We start from the raw sequence: 11844 nt of genomic DNA on the forward strand, positions 1-11844 counted from the left end.
AGGGCTCGGGCGGCTAAAGTAACGAGCACGATGCGGCCTGCGAGACCTCCATGTTAGTGGGCGGTTTTGCATGGGTTAAGCGCTCGCGGAAGAAATCACGCGCGCAAGGTCAATGCTGGGGCGGGGTGAGCGCGTCCAGTGCGGACCGCGCAGCAACGCGCGCGCCGCGCCGGGAGCCCGCTGGCCGTCTCTGCTAGCGGGAGAACCAGGATGAGCTAATGGTGAACGGAGGCTGCTGGGCTGGTTTCGCCGGAATAAGGTGCGGCCCCCCTACCCCCAGGTCACGGGGCAAAGCGGGGTGAGGCAGCTCGGCGACGTGCCCTAGCCGCGGGTGCGCAAAAGCCTCCTCTTGAGGCGTTAGACCTTGGCGCGGTATTTTCAAAGCGCCAAACGGGCCTACTCCAGCCTGAGGAGCGCGCGCTGGGGGCTGGTTCAATGAGACATCCTTCCCCCACCCCGGCGGGTGCAGGGCGATGATGGAGGTGGCGAATGAGCCCAAGCGGCAGCTGCTGCTGTCCGGCGCGAAGGTCTGGAGTCTCTTGTTTAAAAAGCGCCTTCCTTCGGCCTGCTTCCGAGCGAGCAAGCGGGGTTGCAGGCCGAAGGGCGGCAGCGGGGACAAAGGGAAGGCCCTGGAGTAGGTTAGCAGCTGTTTGCCATGGACCTTGCTATCTGCGGTGGACGCTGCTTGGGGCCAGGCACACCTGCGAGTGCGTCTCCCTCCTGCCCCAGCAGCGGCGGGGGACACGGGTGTGTCTGGGGGAGCGGCCCCTTTATAGCACACTGAGAGCTGTGGGAATGCCACCCCCGGGTTCATTAAACCCCCCTCCACACGGGAAGACCGAGAGGTGGATTTAAATATATATATATATATACAGCTGCGGCCCGGGAAACCTGGGCGCTCTGCCGCACCCTTTCCAATGGAAGCAAGCTTGGCGCTAAATCAGCGCCGCACCCGTAAGCGCAGAAGCTGCTGCTGCCACCACCCCCAGCACGCCGGGGTTGCTCTGCACGCATACAAAGGCAGGACCGCGGGGAGGGAAAAGTTAAGCTGTTCTCGGCGGCGGAGGATGTCCAACACGTCTGAGTGTCTGTCGCTATTCAGCCGTGGCGGGGGCGCGCGTTAGCCCCGGACCCGCGAGCGGGGCGGACCGTAGCCATGTGTGCCTAGCTGTTGATTGTTCGCTGCCTGGGTTGAGTGATGATAAAGTCGGGGAGGAAGGATAAAGTGTACATTGCTCGTGTCTGTGGGGAGGAGTAACCTGCAGCTGTATGCTAATGATAATAGACACAAATCCACTGCCTCCCCCATTAAACAGGGAGGAGGCAGGGGAAGCACACATCACTGAACAAATACACTCGCACTAGACAAATAAAATAACACACCCTCCCAAACACCCCAACCAGGAGAGCAGGCACAAGAAAGGGGCAAGCCACGGGCCGGCATGTGGCTGGATGTGAAGCTCAGTTATTCTCTCCTGCTTATCTTTACAGGCTGGCGGCCGGTCACTCGGTGACGCTCAGGACACGCTTATGGGGGAGGCGAAAAGAAATCAAAGCTGGATTGGTGTGGGGCACGGCTGCAAGGTAACATCAGCTGCAGGGCGTTTGTCGTGCTGGTCCTGGAACAAATGCCAGCGAGCTCTGGCCTCGCACACACTCGAGTTTACTTGTTCGCCCTCCCCAGAGCCGGGGAGCAATTCACCACCTTGGGCTGAACACCCAAAACTTCCTGTTCCCTTAGGCCTTGGGGCATCTGTGCCTGCCGCGTCCCGAAGAGCCTAAACACATCGCCACGAATAGGCCACTTCAAGGAGAACGCTCCTCCACACAATGTACTTTGTGTAATAAAAGAGATGCTCTCCTGCTCCACACACACACACACACACACACCCATCACCCCCGAAGCTGAATAATGGCAGCCCAGCAGATTGCCATGGGGATACTTGAAACTTAAGCAATAGAAAATACTTCAGCTCTTTTTCTTCTGGTAGCTGGGTGAAATGGAACAGCCTCGTGGGCTCGCTCTTGTTTTCTCTCGCTTTCATGTACTATTCTTTTGTGTGTAATTATTTAAACGGGAGATCCATGGCAGCTTTATGCTAATCTGCGGGACAAAGGGAGCGGGGCGGGGGAGCGGGGAAGGTGAATAGGGGGCGGAGGGGGTGGGGAGGCAGCGGGCTGAGGGATTCGCGTGTCTCTCGCGTGGCCCGCAGACAGACACAACAATCGCTAATTCCTCCAAACGCCAGGCGCCCGCTCCCGGGTCACACCGTAGCAACCCAGCTACACAACTCTCTCGGGTGTGAGAGGGAGCGAGAGCACGTTGAGCCTTAGCCCAGGAAGGGGAGGGAAGAAGGTAGATTTAAATGGGGGGAAGGTTGCAATCAAATCCCAGGAAGGGGGGAGAAGGTAGATTTAAATGGGGGGAAGGTTGCAATGCAAACCGGGTTGGACAAACAAACCGCTCAGCGGTTCGCTCCGATGCGCTCGCCTCACCATTCAAAACCAGCAAACGCCTTGGCTCTCAGCTGTCCCGCCACGGCTCGCTGCGGGCCGGGACCCTCAGGGCTCCGGTGGGAACGCGTCTCCCAGCTAAGCCGCGCCAACAGGAAAACGCCCCGGCAGGTGTGCGTGGCCGCCACTAATTTTGGAGCCTGGCCGACCACAAACGAAATGGCGCGAGAAAAAAACACAAACGTGCCTTATTCCCCCTGCAAACAAACACACAAACAAAAAAAAAGTTGCAAATTGTGGCGCTGAAGTGAGTCGAGACGTTGGGTCAAAGCCGGGCTGCGTTTCAAGCAGGCATTCATTCGTTCGTTCATTCATTCAGGGCAGGCCTGTGTCACCCAGGAGGTCACCAGCAGATGACAGGCGTCCCGCCTGGCATTGGGCGCTATGAAATATTCCCGGGGCACATTCCCGCATATGCCGTCGGGCGCATCGTGCTTGTGCAGGGAACTTGGAGCAAAGAAAGTGGTTTGTAAGGGGGGGGGGGGTAGCGGGAGGGTGGACTCAGCTGGGAATCCCTAGGGGGAAACGTGGACGTTTTCTGCTGAAGACAAAGAGTTAAATGGGGGGGGGGGCGGGGGGGTGGAGGAAGGGCTGCGCTGTCGTGTCAGACACTCACACGATTTGATTTTGGTTTTACAGGCGCTGTTTTATTACAGCTGACTGGACAGAGCCTGTTCCCAGATCGGTGCTAAAGTCATTATTGCTGGTAAGGTGTTCGTCTTCATTCCGATTGCAGCGGTGCCCGCCGCGTGCTCGCTCAGTGCTGGCCAGCTACAAAGCAGGACCCAGGCCTTGCCCCGCAGGCTAAAAAAAAAAAAAACAAAACAAAAACCCGATGTCTTTCGGGTTAAACGCCAGCCGTTGTGTAGGGTGCGCGCTGTCTGCAGGGCTGGAGGCAGCATACTGCTGCACGGGCGAGCAGCAGCAGCGCCAACTGTCAGATGATGCATACTGCTGCACCTGCTTTTAAAGACGGGTCTCTCTCTCTCTCTCTCTCTCTCTCTCTCTCTCGCTCGCTCGCTCTCTGCTCCCCCTCCCGAACATTCCCCCCCCCCCCACTCTGTTGTTGTGAAAATTAGTTTAGAATACTTGTACCTTTCAAGTTTCAATTAATCTTTACCGTACACGTCTGAAAGCAAGTTTTTTTTTTTCTTCAGCTGGCTGGGGCTAGCAAAACAACAAAAAGAAACGGATCCTTTGAATCTAAGTATCTCAATAGGTTTCAATAGATTCCCTTTGGTTAATTCATAGCAGCACTGTTTGAATTCGCTGTGCCTACAGCGGGTTTCTGGGGCTTTGCTTTTTTTTTTTCCCTCTTTTGCTGCTTTTACATTCAGCTTTTTTTAAGCTTATGTATTTTGCCGTATCTATTGTATACTTTTTTTAAATGAAAAAGAGTGCATATAGACTTCAGCTGTATAGGGCAGGAGACACAGAGAAGAGTCGGAGTAACTACAAAACTAGCCAAGATGGAATCTGCAGAGTAATAATAAAAATCGGAGAAAGTAAAGGGGGAGGAGTCTCTATCTCCATCTCTGTCTTTATAGAAGCACTATAAATCAAGATTAACCCGGCTAGTGAATAACATTAGTTGCGTATGGATTAGCAGGCTTTTCTGGATGTTTGCTATATAGGCAGGAGGAAAAAATGGTTTGCTGAGATCCAATGTTAGGCTGACGTGTTGGGAGAAGGGGCAGAGCTGTATAGGCACATAAAGTCGAAACATTGCCTCAGTTTTTCTCGTTTTTCACGGTGGGCTGTCACTACATTAATATTTGCCTAATAACGAATGCCCGTCTGTGAATTATTACACGAGGGTCTAGCTTGTGTTATTATTTCACAGCTACCTTAAGGCCCCAATCCGGCAAACATGCAGGTCCTTAACTTTATTACCGTGAGAGTAACGCATAGGCACAAGCGGTCAGCGCCCTGAACCGCCGATCATTTTATCTGGTCAACACACAACCCTGGCCCTGCGCAAACCACGGCACTAAGTAACCTACAAGCAAAATACAGCAATGTAGATCAGCTAACAAACTTCAGCGTTAGGGTACGGGGGTGGGGGGAGATTAATACATTCCCTTCGTGTAGGAGTAGACACAAAAATCACACGGGAAGCCTGGGGCTGGATGGCTTTCGATCCATTTCTTCTGGGTGGGGGGGGAGTCATTGCCACTTTTTTTTTTAAATCCCTCTCCTATGTCTGGCTCTAGACCAGATTAAAGGACAAGCAGCTCTGGGGAGGTTTTATCCAAGCCCCATGTAACAGGTATTAGTGCCTGAAACGTTTGGTCCGTGGTTTTCCTTGCGCAATCTGGACAGAGACAGAGCGTATTTAGAGAGAGAACGCGTTTTGTGTCCAAATGCAGAGGCGAGCAGGGAAGGGAGGCGGTGTACTGGTGGCGTTTGTTTGTTTTTTCGCTCTTATGACTTTTGCTGATGGGGGTGGGGGGGGGGGGGCATCTTGTGCCAGTGCAGCCGCTGCCTTGTCTTGGTGGACAGATTTCGCGGCCTCCCCCTCCGCCCCGCAGCACGCGTCTCTTTCTCGTCCAGATTGGCTGCGGTTCGCCTTCAATAGAAAGAGGTTAATTTCCTTCACAAAGGTGAAGGGGGTGAGGCTTTGGGAAGCTACTGTGCAGAGACAGACAGACCCTTTCTTTATTTTTAGCTACTTGATTAGACCCCTTGATTTAGCATCTGATGTCAAACAGCAGACAAAATGCACCAACTGAATTAAAATGCATGAGGCCGCAAAGGCTAATTTAAAAGAAGTTTGTCAGCATGGAGAACAAATATTTGTCCACCGTATGAGCCACTCTAGCAGCATTATAATTTTAATAAATAACACTGAGGTTATAAGCAATTGTATTCTCACTAACTTTTTTTTAAAGTTTTTTTTTCTGTTGTAATTTAACCACACACGCACACTCCCGCAAACTCAGGTTCCCCCTCCCCTGCGCCCCAATCTGTTAAACTCCAAAATGCTCCAAATCAACAATTTGTTTTCCTGATAAACAGTTTATTGAAGGTAAGAACTTGTACAGGAGACCGGGGCCAGGATTGTGCTGGGTTTTTACGAGCGCCTCAGACTAGAATAACCAGCTTTTAGACCCTCGAAGCGTTCGCTGCTGTTGGTTGTAGATAAAAAATACCAGCATGTATGTTTCTCCTCGAAATGGCTTCCCATCACTTCCCGAGGACTCTTCCTTTGGCAGTGTATTGAACGTCCTGATTTTCAGACTCCAATGGCAAGCGCCTAAAATGTTTTGTTCGCAATTACCCCCCCCCCCCCAGCACCGTTTCAGCATTTCTTTGGGGTGGGAGCTTTTTAAACAATTCAGAACCTACATTTTCTTTCTCTTCTCCCCCCCGCCTTTCTCCCGTTTGCATATTGAGCCCTCCTGACACATTTCTGACCATTCTTCTCCTTTGTTGCTATTTTGCTCCAGAACCGCGGGTAATCCCCCCCGATTGGAGCTGCTGCTCATTGTCATGCTGATGGACATTTCCATTTGGCAGATCTGTGCCCCCCGGAGGAGGCAGACAAAGACCAGGCACGTGTGCCTTCCTATAGAAAACCATCAGACCGTGAAAAGAGGAGGGGCCAGGCGTGTGCCTCTAGCCAGGAGGGGCCAGAAGTAAATGGGGGCCAGAAGGGAGGGGGGCGGGGGGCCGAGGAGGGGGAGAAAGGAAAGAACGAGAGAAACCCCTCAGGTACTTCTGCGGCTGCACCTAGCCAGCGACCCCGATGTCCCTGCCCCTTTCTGCGAGCGTTCGCCCTCCCACACTCATCACATCCCTGGGAGCAGCAGGAAGCGCTGATTGGCTCGGGGACGGAGCAGGAGGCTCGAACAATGACATCCTCTCCCCTTAAAAAGAGTGCGGCGATCTGGGCAGGGGCAGACGGGACCGTATATTCGCGGGGCGCCCACGAGACAACCAGCAAGTGCCAAGAGGGGGGCTGGGGGGAACCGGCGGCCCCCGTCGCGGGTTTTTCTCCTCGCTGCTGGCCGAGCCGGGCCGGGCCGGATGGCAGAAGGAGGCAGCGCCTGAGCCAGGCAGCCCGGCTGGAGCCAGACGCGCGCCACACGCCTGGCTTGCAGCAGCTCCGCGCCCCAGCCGCCGCCGCCCTCCAAGTGCCTCCCCCCTCCCGCCGCTAAAAGATGCCCCGGGGCTTCCTGGTGAAAAGGAGCAGGAGGGCCACGCCGATCTCCTACCGGGTCCGCTGCGGCCAGGAGGGCGAGCCCGAGCTGCTGCTGTTCGCCGGCGGCCAGCAGCGCTGCTCCCCGCCTCTCCTCTCCGCCGGCCCCGACCCGCCGGCCCCCGCCGCGCCCCGGGAGCCGCCGCCGCCGCCGCCGCCTCCCCCGCTGCCCCCCACGCCGGTGCAGTTCGGCACCCCGGAGGCCGGGTGCCAGGCGCTGTACAGCCCCACCCGGCCGGTCAGCAAGGAGCACGAGAAGAAATCCTTCGAGCGCACCTTCAACCTGGGCTCGCCGGTCTCCGCCGAGTCCTTCCCGGCCCCGGCCGTGCCCAGCACCATGGACCCGCTGCTCTTCGCCCCGGCCGAGCTCAAACTCTGGGCCGCCGCCGCCTCCTCTTCCCCCAGCCAGGCTGAGACCGGCGACACCGGCGGCGGCGGCGGCCCGGCCAGCACCAGCAGCCTCTCGGCCCTGCTGCCCACCTCCTCCTCCTCCGGCCGCCCCCAGCCCAAGCGGCCGCCCGGCGGCGGGCCGGAACCCGGCAAGCACAAGCCGCCGGCCGCCAAGAAAGCCAAAGCCATCCGCAAGCTGAACTTCGAGGACGAGGTGACCACGTCGCCCGTGCTGGGGCTGAAGATCAAGGAGGGGCCGGTGGAGCCGCCGCGGGCGCGGGGGGCGGGCGGGCCGGGCCCGCGGCCGCTGGGGGAGTTCATCTGCCAGCTGTGCAAGGAGGAGTACGCCGACCCCTTCGCCCTGGCGCAGCACAAGTGCTCGCGCATCGTGCGCGTGGAGTACCGCTGCCCGGAGTGCGACAAGGTCTTCAGCTGCCCGGCCAACCTGGCCTCGCACCGCCGCTGGCACAAGCCGCGGCCGGCCCCCAGCGCCCCGCCGCCGGCCGCCAAGGAGGAGCCGCCGGCCGCCAAGGAGGCCAGCGGCAGCGAGAGGGACACGCCCAGCCCCGGCTCCGAGGAGGGGCTCTACGAGTGCCCCACCTGCGCCCGGCGCTTCCGCCGCCAGGCCTACCTCCGCAAGCACCTGCTGGGCCACCAGCCGGGGCCCGGCCCGGAGGAGAACCCCGGCCCCGGCGCGCCGGCCGCTGGCGAGTGCCACGCGTGCCCGGTGTGCGGGGAGACCTTCCCCAGCAAGGGCGGCCAGGAGCGGCACCTGCGCCTGCTGCACTCGGCGCAGGTCTTCCCCTGCAAGTACTGCCCGGCCACCTTCTACAGCTCGCCCGGCCTCACGCGCCACATCAACAAGTGCCACCCCTCGGAGAACCGGCAGGTCATCCTGCTGCAGCTGCCCGTGCGCCCCGCCTGCTAGGCCCCTTCCCCGGCCGTGCCTTCGCCCCCCCAGGCCGCTGGCTCGCCCCGTGTTCGTCTGTCAGCCCTGCAGAGCCGAGCTCTTCAGTCGCCCGGCTGATCCCCCCTTCCCTCCCCCAGGTTTATTTATAGATTTTGTTTTTAAAAGGGGGGTTTGGGGAGTAATAATGGGGGGGAAAAACCCTCTCGTGCCAGTGTCTCCTTGGTGGTGATTCCTCCTTCCTCGCTGTAGCTCGGCCTCCGAAAAGCCCCCCCTCTTTGATCGCTAGCGGTCTGACGCTGCCCTTAGAAAGTCTCGGTCTCTGCCTTTCTCTGCTCCCAGCCCATCTCTCCGTGTAGGTAGCCGGGGGTGGTGGGTTTTTTTTTTATTATTATTTTTAAAAGTCAATCTCGAAGAATAATTGCCTTTATATTTCACAGGCTGTAAATTGAATTTACCACATGATTAGCTTTATTATGGCTTGTGAATTGCTGGAATCTGGCTTTACCTTTTTTTTTTTTAATGTGAACAAATAAAAGTGCTTAATTTTGTTTTCTTTAGTATAGCCACAAATGCCTTGACTCTACTGTTGATGGTCTCCAGAAAATGCTGTAGAAACTGCCTTAAATATGACCTGCCAACTTTTTGTTTTTGATTGTTTTTCCTTAGTGCGGTAGAAGCACGAGCTGACTGTATGTATATGTTGATTTGAGTAATTGTTATTTATTCTTTATTTATTTATATTAATTATGAAGATTGATATTATTTGATCGTTACTATTTTAATGCGCTTTTTTCCCTCCCCCTTCCTACCATTTCACTGTGCATTTTAGAAGAAGATCTTGTTCTAAAGGGATCTGCTAAAAGGTTTTAACTTTTATACCTAGACTAACACACAAGCTGAACCATTTTATCCTGCTTCAAGGGCGTAGACAGCTCTTGTAGAACCGACAGCTCTTACTTTTAGATGCAATCTCTTTTCTACACACATTATTTTCTTAACTGTTAGCTATTTATAGAATGCTTCAATAGAACTGTTTCAACTGTATAACTATTTACTATTCAAATAAAAATATTTTCAAATTCAAATACACATCCCCTCGTGTCTCCTCTTTCTCGTTAGTCGTTGAGCGAAGCTCAGCTTCCTGGTTCGGATTCCTTAAGCTTAAAAGAAGGAAGCTGTAAATGGCATAGAACATCTCACGCTCGGGTCTCGGATGGTCATTTTCACACGCCCTCTTTTGAAGGCGCGCTGGGTGATCGAAGCCAATTAACGCGTCTGCAGTCTCTGTGCGCGGCCTCTGGACGTTTTAAACCCACCAAGAACCGCAAAGCTCGAGAGCCATTTGCTAAATGGTTAGTACCGTGAGAGCACAGCTGGGGAGACGGGGGGATGTTGGTCCAGCGTTTTGCAAAGTTACCAGAAAGCAAGTTACGTGAAACCAGCTCCTTGTGAAAGGGGACTGGCTACACCTGATGTCAGTCGGGCTCATCACGCCCCGGTCTCGGGCTAATTTACCGGTCGGTACCAAGGGCTGCGTTTTAAAATAACGGGATATTGGCCCCAGGAGCGAGACCAAACCAATACGTTAGCTCCAGTCCCCAAATCACAGCGCTAAGCGCGGCTTTATAAAGGTCTGATTGTAACGATCAGCTGCAGCGCGGGGTGTGTTTTTTCCAGCGCCTGGGCTAGGTGAGATATTCTGCCCCGTCAGCGTTCATTGATCCGGACCCGGGGCCTAATCCGCAGCGCTAGGCTAGTTCGAAGCCCCCAGTGAAATGGGTCACGCTAAAGCACTCACTAACTCCTCTTTGGGGGCGGGGCAGTGTAGACACCATTACTCCCCAAGAAATTGAAGCCACGGTGTTGAAGCTAGGCGAGGGTCTTAGAGGCAATCACAGCAGGAGTTCACTCTCAGGGTGAATGTCACTTTTCTTATTTACCCCAGCCAGCCGCACAGGGAATCGGCTGGGTTCCCATTCGAAGCCACTTCACTTAACCCTGGCTGAAAATAACACGCATCTGCTCAGCTCCGGCGTCGGCTGCGTTTCGCTGCAGTCCTGAGCTCATCAGACGCAAACGCGCGGCAAACTGGCCGCACCTGGGAGCGGAGTTACTCAGTTGCTTTTGCAGCTGCACCGTGTTGCACAGACCAACCCCAACCTCTCCCCCCAGCATTTATGGCGGCTAAAGTCAAAACGCCACTACTGCCAGCGCCAGAAGTACGTGAATAAGGACAAGTAACCTACCAAGATGAGCTGTTAGCATGAAACCAGACTGGCCAAGGGCGCAGCGCGATGAAGCTGCTGGAGACCAGGCGAGGGTAAGGGCAAAACTCAGCTTTACTTTGCCATCGTCCTAGACACACACACACAAAATAGAAAGGGGGGGTAGGCGCGTTGTAACCTGATTGGGAAATAAGCCACTGCTGGGATTTTTTTCCCCAGGCTCAGGAGTCAGCTAGCGCCTGTTGCATTGGGAGTCTTCATGATCAACACCTAGGCTCGGATTGATTGACCGAGTCCAGCCCTGGATGGGGCCATGCAGAGCAGAAAGCCTGTCCATCCTCAGGACAGCCGGATTCCCAAAGCACAACCTAAGATTTGCACATGGGGGCAGGGCGTGGTTTGATTTGCACTCAGCTGGATCTAGGAAGTGCTGAATGTATGAAAATCACTTGCTCCCCTCCCCCAACATCTTCTGCTTGAAACAGGTTTCATGAAGTTTCCAAAATATCTGGAGGGGGTAACTTCTAGCAAACATTTGAAATGAAACCTTTGGAGCACTTTTTGCCGGTAAGGAAAAGTCAAGCCCTCTAAGGAGACAGAGCCTACCCTGTACCATAGTGTAGCTGTCTCACAACTGTAATAGGGGAAGTAATTCTTTTACTGGGCATTTTAAACTAAGGGCCTGATCTGAAGCCTGTTTGAAGGCAATGGGAGCCTTTCTATTGACTTGAACAGGCACTGCGTCACCCCTAAATCCTCTGAGCAGATCTCAGATAAGCAGTACCCATGAAAGTTTATCTGGCAAAATGGTGATTAGCTGCCTCCTTGTTCCAACCAGGAATCAGAGCCTATGCACACCTTAGCTTAGGCTCATTTTATTTTTTGGAAACTATGACATCACACTACCTATGAGTCCAAATACTTCCTGTGTGGTCAAGTGGCCATGCCCCATCCTTGGTCTCTCCACAAGCTGTAGCCCCATGGCCATGGAAAGTTTCTGAGCAATAGCTGGCAGTTGGGTGTGCACCAGTTCACTCAACCGTAACCATCTATAGACAGAGCCGTAGTCTACACACACAAGTTACACTGGTGTAGTCAAATTTTTTTTGTATGTTACCATGCTAAGCTAAATCATTATAAGCCCATTGTAAACGGAGGGAAGTGTGTCTACAACAGGGAGTTGCATCGGTTTAACGAAATTGAGCCGAAGGTTAAGCCAATTTGAATTAAAATAATTTTCAGAATCACTCTGCCAGCCGGAAAAGCCACAGAACCAGTCTTACTCTGTTCCTATTGTGCAAGCCTACACGTCAACAGCTTGTTAAATAGTTATGCTGTTAGAGTTCAGCTCAGGCTGAAAGGCTTCAGTTTTAATACTTAACTTTTTTTTTTGACTCTTTAATCAATTTTGAAAAATGATTTAGGCTGTCGTAGGCCTAACTGAAAGCACAGTGTTTTAAGAGGCACTTTCTTGCCCCACTTCATTCAGGCATGAAAGAGCCTTTTCTGCCTTGGGAACGGGTGCAACGCCTTCTCATAAAGAGCTACGAGCACCAGAAGTGTTCACTCCAGAACCAGAACCTGCTCTTGTATATGGCTTTGGG

The 11844-nt window shown here is 54.2% G+C and overlaps 1 protein-coding gene and 1 long non-coding RNA gene across 2 annotated transcripts; both read left to right on the forward strand.

Annotated features, from left to right (window-relative positions):
- The first annotated feature begins 5903 nt into the window (after positions 1–5903).
- Positions 5904–9067, forward strand: INSM1 (INSM transcriptional repressor 1). Its single transcript, XM_067532901.1, has one exon. The coding sequence runs from the start codon at positions 6678–6680 to the stop codon at positions 8031–8033; it is 1356 nt and encodes a 451-aa protein (XP_067389002.1). The 5' UTR covers positions 5904–6677; the 3' UTR covers positions 8034–9067.
- A 673-nt stretch (positions 9068–9740) lies between these two features.
- Positions 9741–11844, forward strand: LOC137143232 (uncharacterized). The gene is made up of 3 exons (XR_010917131.1): positions 9741–10335; positions 10726–10807; positions 11730–11844. It is a non-coding gene; the product is annotated as an uncharacterized lncRNA (long non-coding RNA).

Source organism: Emydura macquarii, unplaced genomic scaffold, assembly GCF_026122565.2.
Source record: "Emydura macquarii macquarii isolate MOO-44397 ecotype Brisbane River unplaced genomic scaffold, CSIRO-AGI_Emac_v2 contig_3305, whole genome shotgun sequence".
Taxonomy (NCBI): Eukaryota; Metazoa; Chordata; order Testudines; family Chelidae; genus Emydura; species Emydura macquarii.

What these genes read in the sequence shown, in the direction of transcription:
- INSM1 (XM_067532901.1), top strand. Translation starts at nt 6,678, where the DNA reads ATGCCCCGGGGCTTCCTGGTGAAAAGGAGCAGGAGGGCCACGCCGATC.